General features: G+C 49.8%; 1 protein-coding gene across 4 annotated transcripts; it reads right to left on the bottom strand.

The window, feature by feature from the left end:
• Nucleotides 1-983: 983 nt before the first annotated feature.
• NUCB1 (nucleobindin 1) lies at nucleotides 984-24,049 on the bottom strand. 4 transcript variants are annotated; one of them, XM_063091138.1, is made up of 13 exons: nucleotides 23,976-24,049; nucleotides 23,409-23,560; nucleotides 20,403-20,510; nucleotides 17,386-17,518; nucleotides 12,655-12,758; nucleotides 7,741-7,926; nucleotides 7,374-7,464; nucleotides 3,668-3,726; nucleotides 3,294-3,386; nucleotides 3,118-3,210; nucleotides 2,631-2,801; nucleotides 2,040-2,139; nucleotides 984-1,931 (listed from the first exon to the last, which is right to left on the bottom strand). In XM_063091138.1, the coding sequence occupies exons 2-13, from the start codon at nucleotides 23,547-23,549 to the stop codon at nucleotides 1,819-1,821; spliced, it is 1,392 nt and encodes a 463-aa protein (XP_062947208.1). In that variant the 5' UTR covers nucleotides 23,550-23,560; nucleotides 23,976-24,049; the 3' UTR covers nucleotides 984-1,818. The 4 variants fall into 4 exon arrangements, with proteins under 4 accessions (XP_062947208.1, XP_062947209.1, XP_062947207.1 ...); XM_063091139.1 differs by lacking the exon at nucleotides 23,976-24,049 and adding an exon at nucleotides 23,691-23,759 and having other exon boundaries at nucleotides 3,118-3,195; XM_063091137.1 differs by lacking the exon at nucleotides 23,976-24,049 and adding an exon at nucleotides 23,691-23,756.
• Between the last annotated feature and the right edge of the window lie 33 nt (nucleotides 24,050-24,082).

Raw genomic sequence — 24,082 nt, 5'->3', positions numbered from 1 at the left:
TCTACGTTGACATCCTTCTTTGATAAGAGGTATCAATAGTTGTCTCTTTTCTTTAAGCCAAAAGATGATTGACTCTTGCTTGTTCTCCCACATGCATAAAGCTAAGATATAATAAATAAGATATAATTTGGTATTTCTTTCTTTTTAAAGATGACCGGTAAGGGGATCTTAACCTTTGACTTGGTGTTGTCAGCACCACGCTCACCCAGTGAGCAACCGGCCATCCCTATATAGGGATCTGAACCCCTGGCCTTGGTGTTATCAGCACCGCACTCTCCCGAGTGAGCCACTGGCCAGTCCCTATAATCTGGTATTTCTGAGGAGACTTATTTAAACAGAATTTCACTTAACCAAATACTCCCCTCTTCCTTTTTCCCAGACCCAGATTTGGTCCAAGGGAAGTGCCCCCATCCCCAGTGAGGATGAATCACCACTGGCAGATGCCACCTTGGTGGACCATCACCTGTGCCTCGTGGCCAAGGGGACACGAGCAGACATAAGGGGAGAGCTGCAGGGGGAGGAGGCTTTCGGGATAGATTTCCTCCCAGTTAAGACAATGCTCAGGACAGGATGTGGCCTCTTCCTTCCCTGGATATCGGTGCAGATGTGTGTGACATCTGGAGCAGCTGCAGCCACCTTGGGACCATGAGGGGAGTACAGCCCCCATACCTACCATAGCATAGCCAGGAGATGGGAGAATCTGGTTCCCTGACAGCCCTAAAGCCATCCTGCCTTGGGACTTCTTGTTTTGGGTGACAATACTTTTTTTTTTGTTTAATCCCAGGTTAGGTTTTCTGTCCTTGTGGCAGAAGGGATCGTATGTGAAGGCAGCAGGCTCTTCAGGAGCAGATAGATACATGCCAGGACTCAGCCTCTCAGAAGTGATGTTTAAACTGAATCTTAAAAGATGAGGATTTTGGCAGGTGACGTAGAGATGGGTTTTCAGAGGGTACAGTATATACACACAGACATGGAGGCATGTATTTGTTCCAGAAAGTTTATTTGGATGGAACTGGAGCACAGAGCAGGACATGGAGCAGTGTGAATGAGACCAGCAAGGGGGGTGGAGTCGACCTGCAGAGCCTTCCACCTGAGGCTAAGGGGCTGGGGCCTGGTCCTAGGGGGATGGGGGATCAGCTCCAGGATGTCCTGGGGCTGTGTGGGGACGGGGATAGAGGACAGAAGTTAGACAGGAGGCTGGTGATGAGGTGGCTGGAAGCTAGGGGCTCAGGGAGTCTAGGCTCCTGGAATCAGAGCTGACCAGCTATTCTGAAGATCCCTTGCCCCTCAGCACCCAGCTATGGAGAGGACACTGTCTTTGAGGCATCGCTTGTCCCACAAAAGGTAGAAGGTCTCAAGGGACCACTCCAAGCCCCCCAAACAAACAGAATCTGGGCCCAGAGCAGCAGGAAGAATTCCAGAAGCTGTAGTGACACAGGATGGTGGAGCGGCCACACCTGGGGTGGCTGAAACCAAACTATCTAGGAAGGCAGGCACAGAGCAGACCCTCTTGGGAGGGAGGGAGGGAGGAAGGGGGCTTCCCTAAGTTAAGCTGATCCAGTGAGCACCCCACTGGACACAAGAGAAGGCAGGCCCTTTGAAGGGGGACAAAGAGAAAGGACCACAGATTTGGAGGCCGTGAAAATGGAGACAGGCAGACACCGGGCCTGAGCAGCAATGTGTGAAATGCCACCCTGTCCTCCCTCTTCCAGGAGGCCACACATGTTGCTGGCCCCAATGGAAGGCTGATTGTGACACTCCATCCAGCTCCTATCAGGTGCCTCTGTAGGAACCAGGAGGGCTGGGGGTCCTGAAGGATCACAGGTGCTGGGAATCCAGCTGGGGCACCACAGGGGGCTGTTCAGGAACCTTCCTTACTGAAGCATCCACATCCTTCTGGTCACCAGCTGGAGCTGGGACAGGTGCATCATCTGGACATGAAATGAGGGAATGATGGCATTAGATATCCCAGCTGCTCCTCCCTCAGACCTAGGAGTCCATGCCCCCAGCCCCTCCTCCCTGAGCCCAGGGGCCATCACCTGTGTCTGGGTGGAACTTGAGCTGTCCCTCAGAGTCAGAGGCTGGGGCATTGTGGCCCTGCTGCTGCTGCTGTTTCCTCTGCTCCATATGCAGAACGGCCTGCAGGAAGTGGGACCACACAGACAAGCGGGTATGATGCCGGCATTCCAAGATGCTCAGGTCTCAGTCCCCCAACTGAGATTCCACAGCAACATGTTAGGTGGTCATGGGCCAGTCCTTTTTCTATGAACCTCAGTTTTCCTCTTTCTCATTGAGAGCTGGGCTTAATACTAGTTAAGGATCCAGTTCTCCCTGCCCTGTCACGGCTTGTGTCCCGCCTCACTGAACCCTGGCTGAGTCTACTCTTCTCTCTTCTTGGCCTTTCTCCCTCCCCCACTTATAACCTCATTGCCCTTATGCAACATGGCAGACACAGAGCTGTCAGGTATGGGAGGACATCTGCCCTTACTCAAGGTGGTGGTTACTGCCTGAGGATCTACCAGCGATCAACCCAGTGGCTATAGGCCTTCCCAGCGTCTGGACACCCATGTGGACAAGGACAAGGACAACCAGAGATGCAGAAGATGCGCCCAGCTTCTCAGGCTGGTCACCTGCTGCAGCTCTCTCTTCTGGGCCTCCAGGCGGCCCTGAGACCGTCCTAGAGCCTCTGTCTCTTGGCTGAGCCGCTGGGCCTTGGCATTCAGCTCTGCCTCCCGGGCAGCCAGCTCCTCCTCGAAATGCCTCAGCTCTTCCTCCGTGTAGGCAGGGTGCATCTCCACTGTCTGCAGGGGACAGGGGACATCAGCAGGCCTAACTCCAGCTTTGATACACCGTGTTGGAGAGGGCTCTGCTATTAGAGGTTTAGAGGAGGCTGGGAAGCCTGGGCCATGTGTGTGGGTGGAAGAGACCTCAGTGCGAGGCAGAGAGTGGGGTAAAGACCCAGAGACAGGGCAGAACAGAGACCTAGAGAGAGAGGGAGCTGAGACCCAGGGTGGGTGTCCAGAGACCCAGAGAGAAAGAGAAGTAGCCAGAGACCATGGAAGCAAGGTAGGGGCTGGGGAATAGAGATGTGCAGGAGAGTATCCCCCATATCCTCACCTCCCAGCCCTCCCCAGTGTCCCCAAACTCCTTCCTCTGAGTGGATGCAAGGAACTCCTCCAGGGTGACAAGGCGGTCCTGGTTGGTGTCCACCTTGGGAGTCAGATAAGGAGAAGGAGAAGTGACACAGCTGGGGGCTGAGCCCTCCCCCACCCCCCACTCCCCCACCCCCTCACATTCTTCATCACATGCTCCCGCATGCGCAGCCGCTCCTCTTCCATCTCCCGCATGTCGTCCTCCTCGTTCTTCGGGTCATACACCTTCTCCAGCTGCAGGGTCAAGCGAGAGGCAGGAAGTATGGAGAGGTGCAGGGCAACCTTCTGCCCAGGCTCCCCCACTCCTTGTAGATGCAACCAGATGACTTCAACTCTCAGCATCACTTGGGGCGTGCTGCCACTTCTGGCAGCCTCTCTCTTCCCCAGAGGCTGCTACGAGTTGCAGTTTTCCCTGAACTCCCATCCAGGGGTATCTAAGGGGACCACTAGGATCCCTGAGGGAACACGTGGCTGATCTGGGCATCCCCTACACCCAAGGCTTCCAAGACTCTCACCTCCTTGGTGAAGAGGGCCTCCAGCTCCTGCTCATCCAGGACGCCATCGCTGTTGATATCTGAAGGGGAGGAGACAACGAGGAATCTTGGGGCGCTGAGGAAAGGGTGGGTCAGGTTCCTGAGGATCCAGTTGGTGAAGGAGTTTTGGGCTGATGTGGGGTCTGGTATCAGGGGACAGGTAACATGGGTCTCCAGTGGTGGCCCTCAGGCTTCAGCACCCCACCAGGGCTGTGGCTAGGACAGCTCATACCCTGGCAACGAGGGTCCTGAGAATGGAGCAGATAAAGGTCAAACTTTGCCAGAACATGCTTGGGCCCGCTGTCACGCAGGACAATTCTCTAGTCTTAGAACCTGGTTTTCTGGACACAGAGTCGGCCCCTTTGCCCAAGATCCAGAGGTGCCCAAGATACCAGAGAATCAGGCCAATGCTGACTGGTTGCCAGAGGAGCCTCTCCCTGCCAGTCCAGCTGGTACAGCTTCAAGTCTCCAGGTCCACGTGGACCGCACTCAGGCTCCTGCCTCCACCTTCCTGTTTCCTCCGCTCACTCAGATCAGACCCTACCCTTGCTCCTTCTAAGGTGGCTAGGATCCTTGACCTCGCAAATCCAGTGGCTAATCATCAGCCAGCATCTTACTTGACTTTCTGCCCCAGGCTTCTAGAACATCATTGTGTCCTCTCTGGCTGCCCCTTAGTCTTCTTTGCTGGCTCTGTCCTTTTCCTGACCACTACAAGTTGGTCCATCCCAGGGCTCAGGCCTGGGGGCCTCTTCTCTATCTAACCTAACTTTTGTTTTGTTTTATTTTGTTTTGACAGCTGGCTGGTAAGGGGACCTGAACCCTTGACCTTGGTGTTACCAGCACCATGCTCTAACCAAGTGAGCTAACTTGCCAGCCTTCAAGCTAAACTTTGGATCCGCTCTATCCAATATGGCAGCCACTAGCCACGTGGGCTGTTTAAATTGAAATTGATTAAGATTAAATAAGATGCAAACTTCAGTTCATGGGTCCCACTTGCTACATGGTAATACACTCAACAGTCACATGCCTAGTGGCCACCATATTGGACAGCACAGATAGGGGACATTTTTCATTGTGGCAGAGAGTTGTATTGGCCAGCACTTCCCTAGATGGGCTCCTCCAGCCTCAGCTTTCAGTGCCATCCACAAGTGCCTCCACACCTGAATATGCAACTGTCCACTTTCCATTTCCACTTGGATACTTAATAGACATCTCTAATGTAACATGACCTGCCCAGTTCCTGATCTTCCCTGTCAAACATGTTCCTCCTGTCTTAATGGAAGGTAACTCCATCCTTCCAGTTGCTTGGGCCAAACACCTTTGGGTCACTCTTGACTCTCTCATTCTCTTGTAACCCTCATCCAGTCCATTTGCAAGCCTATCAGCTTGACATTCAAGATGATTCCAGAATTCAACCACTTCTCTCTGTTTCCCTTGGTCTAGTCACCAGCATCTCTTGCCTTCTCACTAGTCTCCTAGTTTTGGCCCTTGCTCCTACAATCTGTTCTCAACACAGCACTTGGATGGGTTCTGTCAACCTTTAAGGAAGTCATGTCAGTCCTTTGTTCAAAACTCTTTTGTGGTGTCCCATCATGGACAGAATAAAATCCAAATTCCTTACCATGGCTGAAGGGCCCTGAGGAGCTGCTATTACCTGCCCAAACATTTCTGCTGTCACTTTTTCCTTCACGCATTCTGCTCCAGCAACCCTGGAAATCCATCAAGTTCAATTCTTCCCTATAGGTGCTTCCTGTTTCCCTCCATCTAGAATGCTCTTCCTCCAAATATCTATCTGCAAGTCCCCCCCCTTACTTCACTGAGGTCTCTATTCAAATGTCTTCTCTCTAGACCTGCACTGTCCAACACAGCAGCCGCTAGCCACATGGGGCAACTGAAATGGAAATTAACATCAAGTACGATGAAAAATTCAGTTTCTCAACATCACGCTAAGTGAAATACACCAGTCACAAAAGAAGACAAGGATTGTATGATTGCACTCATCTGTGGTACCTACAGTAGTCAAAATCACAGAGACAGAAAGTAAGATGGTGGCTGCCGGGGGCAGGGAAGGGGAAACAGGCAGTTGTCGTTTCATGGGCACAGTGTTTCAGTTTTGCAAGATGAAAAGAGTTCGGGGGACTGGTTGCACAACAATGTAAATATACTTAATGCTACTGAACTGTACATTTCTTTTTTTTTGGGCGACTGGCCAGTATGGAGATCTGTACTCTTGACCTTGGTGTTGTAACACTGCTCTAACCAACTGAGCTAACTGGACGGCCCTGAACTGTACCTTAAAAAATTATAAGGTGGTAAATTTTATGTAATGTGTATTTTAGCACAATAAAAAAAATTCTTTTAATAAAAAAATTTCATTTATGAAAACTAAAAATTAGGGCTGGCCAGATAGCTCAGTCTGTTAGAGCGTGGGGCTGATAACACCAAGGTCCAGGGTTTGATCCCTGTACTGGCCAGCCACCAAAAACAAAAACAAAAACAAAAAACACCCAAAAACTAAAAAATTTTTTAAAAATTCAGTTCCTCAGTCAAATAAGATACATTTGAAATGCTCAAGAGCCACATGCAGGGCTGCCTGATTAGCTCAGTTGGTTAGAACACAGTGCTGATAATAGCAAGGTCAAGGGCTTGGATCCCTGTACTGGCCAGCTGCCAAAAAAAAGACCCACATGGGGCTGGTGACTACCATACTGGACAGCACAGATGTAGAATGTTTCCATCAGTGCAGACAATTCTATTTGTTCAGTACTGATTTAGCAAAACCTTTCCTGATCTTGCTACATAAATCACTTCGCCAGCCCCTTAATCTGGCTGCCTTCTTTTCCACAGTATCTATCACTATCTGAGTATTATAGGGCTTACTACATTGATTCTAAGATGCACTTTTTTCTCTTCTATATTTCATTATCCCTGTAACCAGGACGCACCTGATCATGGATGGTGTGTCAGCTTTTGTAAAACACTACTACCTCTCACACTCAATGGTCTCTTAGAGTCACTATAATACGGTATGATCTGTTTGCTCAATCACCAGCTCTGAGGGGAGGAACTTTGTTTTGTTCATGGTTGTATCCACAGGGTCTTGAAAAAGCTTGGTCCCTAGAGGGACCTTAGTAAACATTTGCTGAATGAATGAGCCGGATCCTGATATGCTCTGTCTGCTCTGTCAGCTCTGTTGACAGGTTACAGGTTCTGGGTCAGGGTCCTGGATACAACTGAGGCCACCTGGCAACCCCAGGCCATGTTCCCAGATGGGAAGAGACTGACTGAAGGGGAATGTGCCTCTGATCCACCACAGAGAAGGGACTTTCCAGGCCTCTGAAGCCTTAGTTACTAGGAAGCAATCTTCCCTTAGTGATAGGGCTCCCAGAGGGGACCAGGTCTTCTGAGGTGCTGTGTGAGGGGGTCCCAGGCCTAACCAAGCCTGGTTTGCTTAGTTGGTAGACATGCCGGTCATCAGAACCCAGAAACCTGGAAAAGAGGCCCAGCCCTTCCACGAAAGATCCTAGCCATAGCAACAGGGAGGGGGAGGGCCTACGGTCAACCAGGGTAAATGGGCTCAGGCCTGAGAGGCCCCCACTGGGATGGGAAGATCCCTCTTAGCATTCAGGCCCCAGAAAGGTCAGCGCCTCAGGGTTCAGTCTGGGTCTGGAATCCCTCCCCACCTTACCATGCAGTAAGAAGAAGGTCTTGGGGTTAAACCTGTTGGGGTCCAATCCATCCAGCTCCTCCCACACTTCCTTCAACTGTGCTTGGCTGCCCTGTGGAGGGGAGAGCCGGGAGCTCATGAGCAAAAAGTCTGGGTGCCACGGGATAAAGCTAGAGAACACTTTAACCCATCCAACAAATGTCTTTTCTTTCAAGCAAGAAAACTAAGAAAACTACAACTTCCAGCAGCCCCTGGGGCATCTGGGTCCAGTAAGGGCAACTTTTGCCTGAGGGGTTCCTGGGAGTTGTAGTTCTTCAACTACTTCATTGTTCTGTGGTGCTTAGACAGTTGGATATGGTATGGAGTGGGCACAAATGGGGGTCCTTACAGGCACATTGACTTTGGGGTGCTCTCGGTGCCGGCGCTGTTGCTCTTCCAGCTTCCTCTCTGCCTCCTTTCGCTGCTCCTCTCCCAGTGACTCCAGGTAACGGCGTCTTTCATGTTCCTTGAGCATCTCATAGCGTTTGAACTCTTCATGATGGGCTGCATCATACTGGGCAAGGTCCCGGGTGGCCTGGGGAAAGGCAGAAGGTCACTTTCCTCTTGCCCCTATACCCAGCCCCTAATTCCAACCTCCAAATGGCAGGCCCTTGTCCCTGAACCTGGTCAGGGGCAGCCTCAACCACCACCTGTCTTAAGACTCATGCTCTGATCTCACATTTTTGGTCTCCGTGACTGCTCCTGCCCATAACGCACCCTCCTCTCTTTGTTTAAAGAGATTATGATGGTTACACAATAGCAACTTTAACCCACCTCTTTCAAGTCCTCCACAACCTCAAGATCTTGGAGGAATAAATAAATAAGGAACAACACATGAGGTGGACTTAACATGGAAAGCAGTACAGTTAGGTGGTCAAGACATGAAGTCTCTAATTATTCTGCCCAGGGTTCAAATCCAGGCTCTATGGTATGATCTGATCTCATTAGCTCTGTGATTTTGGGCAAGTTATTCAGCCTCTCTGAGCCTCAGTTTCCACCTCTGTAAAGTGGAGATGACAATACTATACTAGGTTGAATAGTGTCCCCCCAAAATCCATGTTCACCTGGAAACTCAGAATGTGACTTCATTTAGAAATAGGGTGTTAGGGGGCTGGCTGGTTAGCTCAGTTGGTTAGAGCATGGTGTTGGTAACATCAGGGTCAAGGGGTCATAGGTTTGGATCCCCTTATCGGGCAGCTGCCAAAAAAAAAAAAAAGAAAGAAAAAGAAATAGGGCATCTGCTGATGTAATTAGTTACATTAAGATGATGTGTACAACTAGATTAGGGTGGGCCCTAAATCCAGTGACTGGTATCTTTGTAAAAAGACTACATACAGAGATGATACAAAGAGACACACAAGGAAAATGCCATGTGATGGCAGAGGCAGATTGCAGTGATGCGTCTACCAGCCAAGCAACACCAAGGACTGTAGGCAACCATCAGAAGATAGGGGAGAGGAATGGGATGGATTCTCCCTCAGAGCCTCCAGAAAGAACAAACCCTGCCAACACTTTGATTGCTAGCCTCCAGAACTGTGAGACAATAAGTGTCTGTGGTTTTAAGCCACCCAGTATTGGGTACTCTGTTACAGCAGCCCTGGGAAACTAATTCTATACTATCTCATAGGGTTGTTTTGGGACAATGAGATTCATCCATTTACTCATTTAATATATCTTTATTGAACATCCATTATATCCCAGGCCCTGTTCCCAATGCTTGGGACATAATAGAGAACAAAATAGACAAAAATCCCTGCCCTCATGGAGCTGACGATCTAGTGAGGGAGAGGCAAGGGAGGAGAAAGGAACAAAATGAGTAAGACGTATAGTCTGATGGACGGTGATAAGCAAGAAGACAAAACAGAAAGGAGGAACTGGGCATGGAGGGTGGGGTGTGGTTGAAATTCTTTGAAAGGTGGTCAGGAAAAGTCTTACTGAGAAATGACATTTCAGCAATGACCTGAAGGAAGTGTGGGAGTGAGCTCTGCAGGTGTCTAGGCTAAGAGTGCACCAGGCAGAGGGAAAAGCAGGTGCAAAGGCCCTGGGGCAGGAGCAGGCCTGATGTCATGAGGAACTGTGAGGAGGCCAGTGTGGCTGGAGTCGAGTGAGTGCAGAAAAGGGGGCAGGAAGTGAGAGCAGACCGGGAACAGGAACCTGATAGTGCAGGGCCTGTGGGCCATGGTGGGGACTGGATTTTCTCTGGGTGAGACAGGAGCCATAGAGGGGTTTAGAGCAGAAAAGAGATGTGATCTAACAAAATCTAACAGGACTCCTCTGGCTGATAAGGTAGGCAGAGTCATGCCCCCCCAAAGATGTCCACATCCTAATCCCTGGAACCTGTATGTTATGTTACATGGCAAAAAGGAATTAAAGGGCTGGCCCGTGGCTCACTTGGGAGAGTGCGGTGCTGATAACACCAAGGCCACGGGTTCGGATCCTATATAGGGATGTCCAGTTAGCTCACTGGGTGAGCGTGGTGCTGACAACACCAAGTCAAGGGTTAAGATCCCCTTACTGGTCATCTTTAAAAAAAAAAAAAAAGAAAAGAATTAAGTTTGCTAATTAGCTGACCTTAAAATAGGAGGAGTATCCTGGATCACCCAGGTGAGTCCAATGTTATCATGAGCATCCTTAAAAGTGGAAGAAGGGCCGAGCCCGTGGCGCACTCGGGAGAGTGCGGTGCTGGGAGCGCAGCGACGCTCCCGCCGCAGGTTCGGATCCTATATAGGAATGGCTGGTGCACTCACTGGCTGAGTGCCGGTCACGAAAAAGACAAAAAAAAATAAATAAATAAAAATAAATAAATAAATAAATAAAAGTGGAAGAAGGAAGCAGAGGAGAGTCGGAGTGAGCGAGCTGTGACTACAGAAGAATGAAGTTAAGTAACTGCTTCTGAAGATAGAGGAATGCAGGCAGCTTCTAGAACCAAGGAATGCAGGCAGCTTCTAGAAGCTGGTAAGGCAAGGAAACAGATTCTCCCCTAGAGCCTCCAGAAAGAATGCAACCCAGTCTTCAATTATAGCCCAGTGCAATAGTCTGCAAGATGGCCCCAAAAAGATATAAGAGCCAGAACTTATAAATATGTTACCTTATGTGGAAACAAGGTATTTACAGATGTGATTAAGAATCTGAGATGGGGAGATTACCCTGGATTATCTGGGTGGATCCTAAATGCCATAGCATATATAAGGAGGCAGAGGGAGATTCAATACACATAGAGGAGAATGTGATGTGAAGACAGAACAGAGAGAGATTTGAAGACGCCGGCCTTGACTGGAGTGGCACATCCACAAGCCACGGAATACTGGCAGCCCCCAGAAGCTGGAAGAGGCAAGGAACGGATTTTCCCCTAGTCTCTGGAGGGGGCATGGCCCTACCAAAACCTTGGTTTCAACCAAGTGATACTGATTTTGGACTTCTGGCTTCCAGAACTTTGGAGAATAAATTTCTGTTTTTTTTTTTTGTTGTTTTTTTTTAAAGATGACCAGTAAGGGGATCCTAACCCTTGGCTTGGTGTTGTCGGCACCATGGTCTCCCAAGTGAGCTAACTGGCCATCCCTATATGGGATCCGAACCCGTGGCCTTGGTGTTATCAGCACCACACTCTCCCGAGTGAGCCACGGGCCGGCCCCTAAATTTCTGTTTTGAGCTACCAAGTCAGTGGTGATTTGTTACAGCAGCCTCAGGAAACTGATACCCAGTGCGACCCTTGTTGACTGCTGACCTACAAAACCGTAAGGTAATAAATCAGTGCTGTTTTACGTTTGTGTTCATTTCTTACAGCAGCAATAGGAAAGTTACACAGCTCCTGTGTGGGGAACACACTGTATAGCAGAGATTCTCAAGCTGGGTGATGTGCCTCTGAGGGGATAGGTGTCAATGTCTGAAGACATTTTTGATTGCCATGACTAGGAGAGGGGTCTATGGGCATCTACTGGGTAGAGGCTAGGGATGCTGCTAAACGTCCTACAATGCACAAGACAGCTGTCTACAACAAGGAATTGTCTGGCCCCAAGTGTCAACAGTGCCAAGCTGAGAAACCCTGCTTCAGAGGGTGGAAGGCAGGAAACCCAGTGAAGAAGCACCTATGAGAGATCATGGGGGCTGGAGAGAAGTGGGCAGTTTCTGGTATGTTCTAGAAATGAGCTGCAAAAATGTGTCAGGGATTGAGCCCAGAGCCTGGTTTGTACTGAATGCAACAGCTGCTGCTATTATCTTTACCACCATTAGGTGAAGCTCTAGTGGCACCAGAAAAGCGGAGCCTGGGCCAGGCTTAGGAATGGGCTCTGTCCTGGGGGTGCTGGCGAGCTATGGAAGCGATGAGCAGGGGAGGGGCAAGGACAGGCTTAGGCATCACTTTCCACTTCTAAGCCTTATCCTTGGCTTTAAGACGGGGCTGTTGACTCCATTTCTCAGATGCAAACTATATTAGTTCCTCTTGCTGGGCTGGCAGTTAGCTCAGGTGGCTAGAGTGTAGCCTTATAACACAAACATCATGGGTTCAGATCCCTGTACTGGCCAGCAGCCAAAAAAAAGTTCCTATTGCCACTGTAACAAATTCCTCAAATGTAATGGCTCAGAATGGAGGCCAGAGGTCTGAGACTAGTTTCACTGGGTTGAAAGCAAGGCATTGGCAGGACCACACTCCCTCTGGAAATTCTAGGGGAGAATCCCTTTCCTTACCTTTTCCACCTTCTAGAACTGAATTCTGTGGCTCGTGGCTCCTTCCTTCATCTTCCAAGCCAGCAATGTGGCATTTTGTTTCAGTTGTCACTTGTTTCTATAATCAATTCTCCCTCTCACAGGGACCCTTTGGATTATATTTAGGGGCCACCCAGATAATGCAGGATAATCTCCCCATCTCGAGATCCTTAATTTCATCAGACCTTGCAAAGTCCCCCTTGTCACATCAGGTTAACCTATTCACTCGTTCCAAGATTAAAATATGGACATCTTTGGCAGGCTATTATTGAGCCTATCGTGAAGACACAAAGGGGATGGCCCCCACCCCAAACCATATGGGAAGGAAAAAGGCAGGGAAGGACTTGAACCAGGTCTGAATGGAGCCAAAGCCTGTCCTGACTACACCTCTCGCTTCCCTGCAGACAATCTAAGGAGGGCTTTTAGAAGCTACCTGGCCCTCTGCCAGTCTCCGATCTCAGAGCAGCAGGCAGGGGTGAGCTGGCTCACACCCAGGACCCCACTCCTCCCTCCCCCTGCAAAGCTCCCCTCAGTCCTCTGCCTGCAGTGCCCTTCTCCTTACCGTCTGGATCAGCAGCTCCAGGTCGCGAGCCTCAAATGTGTGCTGATTCTGAGAGTCCAGGTGTTCAAACTGCTTCAGGAGGTTCAGGTGATCCACCTGTACATCTGGATGAGAGGGAAGAGTCACGCAAAACAACACATGCAACGGTCTTCCTTTCAAATCCCCATCTTGGTCCAGACGTGCTCCAAGAGAAGTTACAGAGGGCACTGGGGAGCCCAGAGGACGGCCTGATAGGCTGGGGCAGTCAGAGAGGGCTTCCCAGAGGGGGCGAGCCCGCGACTGAGTCCGACGCTTAAAACAACAATAACCACTCCCTACCGGCCAGCCGCGAAACCACAAAAGCAAAAGTCCATAATAGGGCCGGCCCGTGGCTCACTCGGGAGAGTGCGGTGCTGATAACACCAAGGCCGTGGGTTCGGATCCTATATAGGGATGGCCGGTTGGCTCACTGGCTGAGCGTGGTGCTCACAACACCAAGCCAAGGGTTGAGATCCCCTTACCGGTCATCTTTAAAAAAAAAAAGAAAGGGTCGTTACAGAGGTAATCAAGTTACAATGAGGTCAAGGCTGGATAATAGCTCGGTTAGAGTGTGGTGCTGGTAACACCAAAGTCCACAAGATCCACGATTTGACCCCTGTTAGGCCAGTTGCCAAAAAGAACCCCCCCCAAAAAGCTCCAAAAAGTAAAATAAAATAGAATGAGGTCATGAGGGTGGGCTCTAGTCCAATATGACTGTGTCCTTATAAAAAGGGGAAATTTGGACACAGACATGCAGGGAGGAAAGACGATGTAAAAAGACACAGGGAGAAGACGGCCATCTGCAAGCCAAGGAGAGAGGCCTGGAACAAAAGATCCTTCCCCGACAGCCCTCAGAAGGAACCAGCCCTGCTGACTTGCTGATGTTGGACTTCTGGCCTCCAGAACTGTGAGACAATCAATTTCTGTTGTTTAAGCCACCCAGGCTGTGGTACTCTGTGATGGCAGCCCTAGCAAATTAATGCAGCCCCCTTTGAATGGGAGTTTCCAAGCAGTCAGGCAGAGGGAGGGGTTCCAGGCGGGAAGGGAGAGATACACTGTTAACACCCAGTCATTCCCTGAATACACATCTCCTGAGGCCTGGGGCCCAGGCCTGTGCTGATCTGTGCTGGACCCACAGTGAATGAGACCTGGGCCCGGCCCTCCAGAGGCTCCTGGTCAGTTGGGGTGAAAGATACACACCCAGGTGCTGGAATCCAGGTGACCCATGCTACAGTGGAGGCAGCCTGGCCCTGACTGAGCCCAGAGGAGGGACATGTGTTCACGAGACAGCACAAACTGAATTTCCAATTCGTTATTCGTGCAACGAACGTGTGTTGAGCCCCTACTCCAGTCTGACCCCATGCCGGGCACTGTGGATACAGCAGGAACCAGATGGTGACAGAATCTTCCCCCCAGAGCACCCAGTTTACAGAGGCAGAGAACAGGCAAACAAGGGACTAAACACAACCACAAAGGACACAAACAAATGGAGGCTCCTTCACAAAGGATGGCCAGGGCAGGCCTGTCTGAGGAGATGATATCGAGCTAAGACTGAAGGTCTATGAGCCATGCAAAGAGTTCTGAGAAAGACTGTCACAGGCAGAAGGGAGCAAACGGGCAAAGGTCCTGAGGTGGGAAAGACGTGTGGCACTCAAGCAATTACTAAAAATGCTGATGCAAGAGGGTTGGGCCAGAGAACACATGAAGGCAGGGGCTGGCCCGGCCTCTGAGCAACAATGTGGAAGGTGAACTTGGGCCTGAGGGCGCTGGGGAGCCATAGGCCAGCTCTGAGAAGAGGAGGGATGGGACTTGAACTGGATGTTGCGGTGGGCTGAATAGTGGTCCCCCCAAAGATATCCACATCCTAATCCCAGAACCTGTGAAGACATGACCTTTCAAAGCACATGGGCCATGGCGGATGTGATTAAATTAAGGATTTTGAGATGGGGAGATGATTCTGGATTATCCAGAGTGGGGATGGGGGAAATGTTATTACAAGGTTCCTTGTACGAGGGAGACAGAAGGAGGTTTGATACAGGAGAAGAAGGCAACGTGACGACTAAAGAAAATGCTCTCCTGCTGGCTTAGAACGTGGAGGAAGGTGAGCCAAGGAGTGCAGCTGTAGAAGCTGGAAAAGGTGAGGGAGTGGATTCTCCCGTAGACACTCCAACGGGAGCACAGCCCTGACTGCACCTTAACTCCGGCCAGGTGAGACTGATTTTGGTTTTGTTTTGGTTGTTTTTTTTATGACTGGCTGGTACAGGGATTGAACCCTGGACCACAATGTTACCAGCACCACACTGTAACCAACTGAGCTAACCACCCAGTGCTCAGTGAGACTGATTTTGCACTCTGACCTTCAGAACTGTAAGACCATAAATGTGTGCTGTTTTAAATCACCAATGCTGGGCCGGCCCATGACTCACTTGGGAGAGCGTGGTGCTGACAACACCAAGTCAAGGGTTAAGATCCCCTTACCAGTCATCTTTAAAAAAAAAAAAAAAAAAATTATATATATATATATATATATATATATATATATAATTAAATCACCAATGCTATGTTCTGAATGTTTGTGTCCCCCCAAAATTCATATGTTGAACCTTAATCTCCAATGTGATAGTGTTTAGAGGTGGGGCCTTTGGAGGTGATTACGTCTTGAGGATTCTGTCCTTATGAATGGGATTAGTGCCCGTATGGCTGCTGTGTAGGAATTAGACCAAAGGAAGCAGGGGTGGCAGCTAGGATCCCAGGTGGGAGATGATGGCAGTTGGACCCCGATGGCAGCAATGGAACAGAGAAATGGTCAGATTCTGGATACATTTTGAGTTGGTCAGGGGATGACAGTTGAAGTGCACAGGACAATTACAAGGCTAAGTACATAATAAGCCGCCAATAAATAGGAGTTATATTTCCTCTTAGTGAGGAGGAAACATCTAATTTACCAGAGGTTGAAACTAGGATCATTAAAACACTGTGACATGGAAAAAACATGCATGCCTATGGCACAAGGTCCAAGGCCATGCTTGTTCATGCACCTTATAGATCCAGCACCCAGTCCTGCGCCCGGCACACAGTAGAACTCAACACAGGTCTGGTCAATGGGTAAGTGGAGTCAGACAGACGTGAAAACAAGGCCCAGCTCCTGTTCACCCTCAGCCTCACCCATCGATGCTCACAGTACTCATCTGTAACATGGGAGCCTCACAGGGCGTCAGGAGAGGGAAGAGAAGATGTAGGGGAATCGCAGTAAGTGAGGCACATTACTACACTTAGTACTGGAATGAGACCTGCCCTGGCAGGCACCAGCACACACCACAAAGCTACAAAAATTAAAATCGCATGGTTCATAGTAGCCAAGAAGTACCAACAACCCCAATGTCCACCAATGGATAAATACATAAACAAAATGTGGTTTATCCATACAATGGAATATTATTTGGCCCTAAAAGGGAAGGAAATACTGACACATGCTACAACATGAATGAACCTTGAAAATATGATGCTAAGTGAAAGAATCAGATACAAAAGGCCATACATTATACGGGTTCATTTACATGTTTGTTTTATTTTTTTGGTGGCTGGCCGGAGGTATGGGGATCTGAACCCTTTGACCTTGGTGTTACATGTGTTCATTTATATTCAATATCCAGAATAGGCAAATCCAGAGACAAGAAGTAGATCAGTGGTTGCCAGGGGCTAGAGGGAGGGTTGGCCAGTTGGCTCAGTTGGTTAAAGTGTGGTGATGGGAACACCAAGGTCAAGGGGTTCAGATCCCCCTACTGGCCAGGAGCCAAAAATAAATAAATAAAATAAACAAACAAACAAATGAATAAAAGAAGTAGCATGGCCCAGGCATACACTTCAACAAACCATATCTAGAAATGTTAGAAATAGGATGGAGGGCTGGCCCGGGGCTCACTTGGGAGAGCGCGGTGCTGACAACAGCAAGTCAAGGGTTAGGATCCCCTTACCGGTCATCTTTAAAAAAAAAAAAAAGAAAAGAAATAGGAGGGGATCTCAGAATCTGAACCTGCCCAAACCTCTCTCTTCCAGGCACGCTTTTTTTAAAACTTCATTTTTTTTTTTTTAGTTGAATAGACTATTAAATATAGTCTCAGCTGTACATGCTAAGAAATTAGAATCATTTTAACAGGGAGAGATAAAAATTAACTAAGCAAGGAAAAAATACAGTTTAACCTGATAAACTTCCTAATTTTGATCACTGTATTGTGGTTATGCAAGAGAATGTCATTGTTTTCGGGCATATCACACTGAAATATGTAGGGGTGAAAGGACATGGTGTTGGCCATGAATTCTCAAATGTGAGTGACAAAGCAAATAGAGCCAATGCTAACACATGGAGAATCCGGGTGAAGGGCATTTGGGAGTTTCTGTACCACCCTTGCATCTGTTCTGCAAGTTTGAAGCTACATATAAATTTTAATTGACCAGGATTTTTAAAAATAAAAAATTGAAATAATATACTTGATCTTAACCAGCTGGCCAAGAAGTGATAATTGAAATAATATAAACAGAGTAACGTAGTATTAAACTGTGCTAGGAAGAAAACTCCAGCAATTTTCCATGCACATTTTACAGTAGGGAGAATGAGGCCCCAGGAGACCCCTGCCTAGCACAAAACCACCTAGAGGCCCACGAGCAAGGCCGACCCACCTCACTCCATGCCCCCCAGTCCCGCCTGGTGCTCACTGGGCTCCTGCTCAGCGTCCATCTTAGCCTTCAGCAGCATCCGCAGCCGTGACACCTCCTGTCGCTTGAGCTCGTCCAGCTTGGTACGGACATGGTGGCTGACAAAGTCCAGCTCTCGGCTCAGCTTCCCACTCTGCCAGGAGAGAGAGGAGAACCTGGTCAGGCTGGGGGGCTGTGAGGGGCATGCAGGGCAGCCTTGTCCTGTTCTCTGTCTTCTCTAGCACCTTCTACAAGCTTTCTGATGCCCGGGTCTCACCTCTCCCCTCCTCTGCTTACAGCCCCCCTGGCTCCCCAGAGCCCACCGGACAATGTCCCAATCCCTCAGCCTGGCGTTCAAGGTCTTTCCCACCTCTTTGGGCCCATCTCACACGACTCATCAAATCGCACGTTTGGCTCCAGCAGCATTAACTGGGTGTGGGCTCCCCGCTCATGAGGCTGTTTCTCACCTCAGGGCTTCTGCACATGCTGTTCCCCTGTCTGGGATGCTCTCCCGCCACCTGTTTTCAAGCCTAACCAGGTCCTCACTGTCCTTCAAAACTCAAAGGAGATGGCACCTCCCTTGGAAGAATCCCCTGACACCCCTCTCACCTCCACCACACACACACACACACACACACACGCACGCACGCACGCACGCGCACACACGCACACACACGCGCACGCACACACACACGCACGCACGCACGCGCACACGTGCACACGCACGCACGCACGCGCACACACACACACACACGCACACACACACACACACACGCACGCACACACACACACACGCACGCACGCACGCGCACACGTGCACACGCACACGCGCACACACGCATGCACGCACGCACGCACACTAGTGCTGAGTACGGTGCTTTCTCTGAGATACCTATTTATCACCTTGGATTATTTCTGCTTCTCAACCAGAGTTGACCCTGCCCCTCTCTTGCTCACAGCCTCCCATGGCTCCCCAATGCCCCCAGAACAGAGGCCCTCAGCTTGGCACTCATGACCCTACAAGATTTGGCAGTCCCCACCCCCCAGCGCCATCTCCCGTTTTTATGCCAGTCATAGGAAGCTGCCAGCAAATAGCTAAGGGAACCAGAATGCTTCATTTGCACACACAGGTCTGAAGTGCCACCCCCACGTACACACTTTGACTTCTACACCACAGACACCAAGTAGGGGTATCCGAGTGAGGATTTGCCCTCTCTCACTTGTCAGTCTGGACTGGGTTCTTCCTTGGGGCTTCCCCAGTGCCCTCTACTATCTCTGTTGTTGCTCAGATCACTTTGCTGACAGTCACTTGTGACTTATGTCTGGCTGTCCAGCCCATGAGGGCACAACCCTTGCAGAGGCAGCAGGACAAGGTGGACACAGTGACATCATAATAACCAGTCAAACACCTACTAAGTCTATCCTCTAATCCAGCCCACAACCCCATTTTACAGTTGAACAAACTGAGGCCCAGGAAGAGTTGCCCAAGGTCCCTCAGACAGTGAGGGTGGGAGGCCAGTTTCCAGCCTGATGACCAAGTTGGCATCATGTCTTCCCAGAGCAGGGGTCCTGGGGCCTGAGTTCAAATCCTAACCCTGGCACCACCTCTCCAAGTGACCCAGAACACTTTATCCTGCTCTGGACCTCAAAACTGGGGCTGATATTACTGCCAGCAACAACTATGACAGACGTTTACTGCAGGCCAAGTCTTTGGAGTGAGGATTATTGCTGAATTGTACAACCACCCCTCACAACAGGGAAACCATCATATTAGGTGCCCATTTTCAGAGGGGGAAAAGGAACTAAGACATAAAGAGATGCAGCCACCTGCTCAGGACAGCATATGGTGTATGCTGAGACTGGAACCCGGCACTGACTCACTCCAGACCGTGCCTAACTGGACTCTCTTATTTCTCTTTTCTTTTTTTTGTCTTTTTGTGACCGGCCGCACCTCGCTCAGCCAGCGAGCAAACCAGCCATCCCTATATAGGATCCGAACCCGCGGCGGGAGCACTGCCGCGCTCCCAGCACCGCACTCTCCCGAGTGCGCCACGGGGTTGGCCTTGGACTCTCTTATTTCTGAAGTTGCTTCCCAGTTGTGGGACACACCTGGGCAATGAGAGGAGCTGGGCTCAGTGGTTCTGCCCATTCAGCATCAGGGGCTTGATAGATGGGGACAGGAGAGAGCTCCAGGAATGCTGGTGGGTTTCTGGGAGGACTAGAGCCACCTCCTACCAGTCTCTGCCCTGGGGCCTCTCCTGGGCCCAGGTATTTGGAGAACTCAGGGCTGGCGTGTCCGGTGGCTCCTCCGGGAGGGACATTTCAATGTGCACCTGAATGAGTGTTGTGGCAGGGACCTGGGTCAGGCAGCCCTGTCTCCTCACATTTCTGAGGGGATGCTGCCTGGGAGGTAGGAGTGGGGTGGGGGTCCTGGGGCTCTGGAATCAGCCAAGCCTGGATGAAACCCAGGCCCATGGGAAGGACAAACACTGCTACCAAGGCTTTGGTGTCTTCCTCTGTGAAATGGAGACAGTCATGGCTCCTCTGGAAGCCTAACATGAGAGTTAGTGGTGATGTGATACTAGCATCTCCCACATTTTGAAATCTTCTTCTGTAGAAGGCACTGCACTAAGCACTCCATTGAATCAACCCTCATGGGACACTTACCGAGGACTGCTACTGTGCACGTCAAAACCCTTTGCTTTCCCTTGGATGATCCCTACCTGAACCCCACGAGGCAGTTTCCATTATTAACCCCATTTTACCAATTGTGAAACAGGCACAGCAAGGCAAGATCCCATAGCTGGTAAGTGGTACAGGTACAGCCAAGACTGGAAGCCTGCCCTCCCAACTCCATATTTAACCACATGTTCTGTGTTCCCCAAATCCCTTCCCAGCTGTGTGACCCAGAGTAGCAATCTCTAGAAGATGGGCAGAGCTGGAGTCATGGGGCTCCTTCGGGAAACCCAGTCCTTTTCAGAACTCTGCCCTGAGAGCTCACATCCCTTCCCATCACCCCCACCACCCCTAGGCTGCACCTTGATGTCCTCGGCGTTGGCAGCCTGCAGCTTCTCACGGAAGTGCCCATCTGTCTCCAGCACATTGATGACCTCCTGGAGATACCGGTGGTAGTACAGACCTGTGTCCTGAGGCGACAAGGATGGACATAGTAGCCCGAGCTCCCACCCTCTCTCCGGTTCCTCCCCTGGGAAGCTGCTGAGTCACCCAGGGACCCTCCCTGTGGAGCAGGTGGCCTATCTCATAGGACAAAGGCTCCAGGCAAGCAGACTCCAGTTCAAAGTCCATCTGCTGTATAACCTCAAGCAAATTGCCTGACCCCGTGGGCTACAGTTTTCTCCTCTTCCTAGGTCTATAGCACAGATAAAATGAATATCATATGGGTGAACACCCCAGCCCAACACTGCCCCCCAGAGTTGATGCTTAGAAGGGACATAACTTTGTTAGGAAGCAGTGAAACATAACTTCATTCATCCATTCATCAATCCATCCATTCGCTCATTTGATAAACATTTACAAGCCCCTATCATGTGCCAGGCAGTGTTCTAGACACGTGAACAAGACAGACAAAAATCTCTGGCCTCCTGGTCTTATCCCTGCCATGCATAGTTGGGTGGCATTTTATGCTCCCTGGGCCTTGCTCTTTCTATTTGTAAAATAGGCAATGTATTTTCTACCTCCCAGAGCTGTAGTGAAAAGTAGGTGAGATAAACTGCCTGGCATAATGAAGAGGGTAGAGAAGACATTCAGTCTACTACAGCTATTATTACATAGATCGATGAGCATACGGTAGGTGTGCCTTATCATTACTATTACATATCTTGGATCACCCAGCTATGCCATTGTGGGTGTATTACTTTCGTGTGGCTGCTGTAACAAAGTATCATAAGCTTAGTGGCTTAAATCAACACAAATTTATTCTCTTAGAATTCTGGAGGTCAGATGTCCAAAATGGGCCAGCAGGACTGCACTCCTTCTGGGTGCTCTAGGGGAGAATCTGTTTATTACCTTTTCTAATCTCCAGAGATTGACCGCAGTCACTGGCTCATGGCCCTGCATCACTCTGACCTCTGCTTCTGTAGTCACATTTCCTTCTCTGACTAACCCTCCCACTTCCCTTTCAATAAGGATCCTTGTGATTATCAGCACCACACTCTCCCTTTTTTCTTTTCTAAAAAGATGACTAGTAAGGGGATCTTAATCCTTGACTTGGTGTTGTCAGCACCACGCTCTCCCAAGTGAGCCATGGGCCGGCCCAGGATCCTTGTGATTATGCGGGGTCTACCAGGATAATCGCCCCACCTCTGATTCTTAACTTAATCAAAGCTGCAAAGCCACCTAAGGCAACATATTCACAGGTTCTGGGGGATTAGGGCAGTGGACATTTTGGGGGCCATTATTCAGCCAAACACAGTGGACTGGAATCCCAAATCTGCCACTTACTAAGCTCTGTGACTTTGGTAGGTCTGCCAGGATACCCAGTAAATTTAAATTTCAGAAAATCAAAGAATAACTTTTAGTGTAAGTATATTGCATGGGGCACACTTGTATTAACAATTATTCATTCTTTATCTGACATTCAAATTTAACTGGATGTCTTGTATTTTTATTTGCTAAATCAGGCTATCTTAGAACTTGGGCAAGTTACTTAACCAGTCTGTGCCACAGTTTCCTCAACCATAAAGTAAGGTTAATGAGTACCCACCTCATAGAGCTTTCGTGAGAATTAGATGGAATTAATATCTTTAAATACTTAACAAAGTGCCTGCGATTTGGTGGTGATTGTTAATGTTATTATGATTGCTGTTGTTTTCACTGATGTTTATAATTTTCTGTTCTTCCTATTAGCCTTAGAATAAAGAATACATTCTCTACCATGGCCCACAAGATCCAGATGATCTCTCACCCCTCTGCCCCTCACCTGTCTGCTCCCCACACTGGCCTCCTTGAAATCCCTCAATTCACCCTGCTCTCTTCTACCACACAGCCTTTGCCCAGGCTGTTCCCTCTGCCTGGAATGCTCTTCCCCCCTACTTCCTCTCTTCCCTGCTCTTGACCTAACATCTCCCTCCACTCCAGAACTCAACTCATGCATCCCTTCCTCCCTGACCATCACCCCTGGTGTCCATTCTCATAGAGCCTTGCCCTTTGTCTCCCAGGGAACCAGCTGGTCCATGAGGGCATGGGGCTTGCCTATGGCTATTTCCCAGTGACTAGCACTGTGCCCAGCTCTTAGAAGATGCTCAAGAAATGTGTGGAATGAATGAAGGGAAAGGGGACTCAAAGGTGCCCTTCTGTGTCTGTAAAGATTACACAGAACAGACGCCTAACTCACTGGGTGGGAGCCTGCCATACAGGAGCATGCAATGACCTTTCCCAGGAGGTAAAGACCTGCCCATTCCTAGGGGAAGCCACAGGAAGATTCAGGCCACAAAACAGGGCATTGGTCTTCAGGATCCTTAAAGTTCCAAATCCCCTAAAAACTAAGGTTTCATAGGGTTCAATAAACACGTGTTGGAATTAATAAATGAGGTAATGGGCCACAATAATCAACCACACAGTATATCGACAAAATAAAATTAAAAAAAAAAAAAGGAATTAATAAATGAGCAGTTCGTGTCCTTTCCTAATTTAAACTACAATTCCCATGAGCCCCACGAAGTAAGAACACCCCAGCTACTTAATGTCAACTGCTCATGGTGCTACTGGGAAATGTAGTTCTTTTTTTTTTTTTTTTTCATTTTTCTTCTGTGATGGGGAGGATCTTAAAAGAACAGAGAGGTTTAGGCAGGGAGTAATACAAATTTTTCTCTTAAAAGATGACCCGATTTTCCACACCTCAGAGTCAGGGACCTCCAGCTTTTAACCAAGTCAAACCCCCGATACTGCAAAGAATGGCAGGCAAATGACAAGGCACAACGGTGAGGCCAGGGAGTCACTGCAGTATCCACTCAGGGGCCACGGGAGTTCGCGGGAATTTAGTGCCCCTGCAAACACCTGGATGGAGACAGAGCAGGGCCACTCACCGGGCTGTCGGTCGCGGGGCTCTCCTCCTTGTTGGGCGCCGCCCGCTCCAGAGGCACGGCCAGCACAGCGCGCAGCAGCAGCAGCAGCAGCAGCGGCGGAGGCAGGAAAAGGAGGGCTCCGCGGGGCCCACACGGAGGCATGGCGGCGTGGTCTGTGAGCGGCGGAGAGGTGGATAATGGATAATGTCTGTCCCAAGCCCCCTACTCCCTTGGACCCAGGAGTCTGTGCCCCCAGCACCGCCCCCACGCTTTCAAGAATCAAGACTCAAAGCGTTTCGTTACCCGGGACCCAAGATTCCAGGCCTCCAGCCTTCCCTTCCTCCGACACAGAAGTCCGGGACCTCGGACCCAGGAGTCCTGGCTCCCAACACCCGCATCCCTCAGACTCAGGAATCCGGAATCTCGGCCTTCCCCTCCCGCAGACTCAAGAGTCCACGTCCCCAGCCTCCTATTTCCCAAGAACCTATAAGTACTGGCACCGGCCCATCCTCTTCCGGGACCCAGTTTTCCAGTCCTCTGGTCCCCATCCTCCCCAGGACCCGAGAGTCTGGAATACTAAACCCTCACCTCTCTTTCACTGAGAAGAGCTTTTTCTCCAGCAAGGACCTGGGGTACGTTCTTGGTAATTTCCCCAAGACCACGCCCACTTTCCAACTGAATCCACGCCCCCAAAC

Source organism: Cynocephalus volans, chromosome 3 (assembly GCF_027409185.1).
Source record: "Cynocephalus volans isolate mCynVol1 chromosome 3, mCynVol1.pri, whole genome shotgun sequence".
In the NCBI taxonomy this organism is placed as follows: domain Eukaryota; kingdom Metazoa; phylum Chordata; class Mammalia; order Dermoptera; family Cynocephalidae; genus Cynocephalus; species Cynocephalus volans.
Note: the sequence above shows the minus strand (reverse complement) of the source record. Positions and strands in the feature narration are given on the sequence as shown.

Coding starts and splice junctions, on each gene's coding strand:
- NUCB1 (XM_063091138.1), bottom strand. CDS start 23,549: ATGCCTCCGTGTGGGCCCCGCGGAGCCCTCCTTTTCCTGCCTCCGCCG. Junction 12,759..17,385: donor GGACGCTGAGCAGGAGCCCA/GTGAGCACCAGG, acceptor CCTCTCATCCAG/ATGTACAGGTGGATCACCTG. Junction 1,932..2,039: donor CAAGTTCCACCCAGACACAG/GTGATGGCCCCT, acceptor TTTCATGTCCAG/ATGATGCACCTGTCCCAGCT.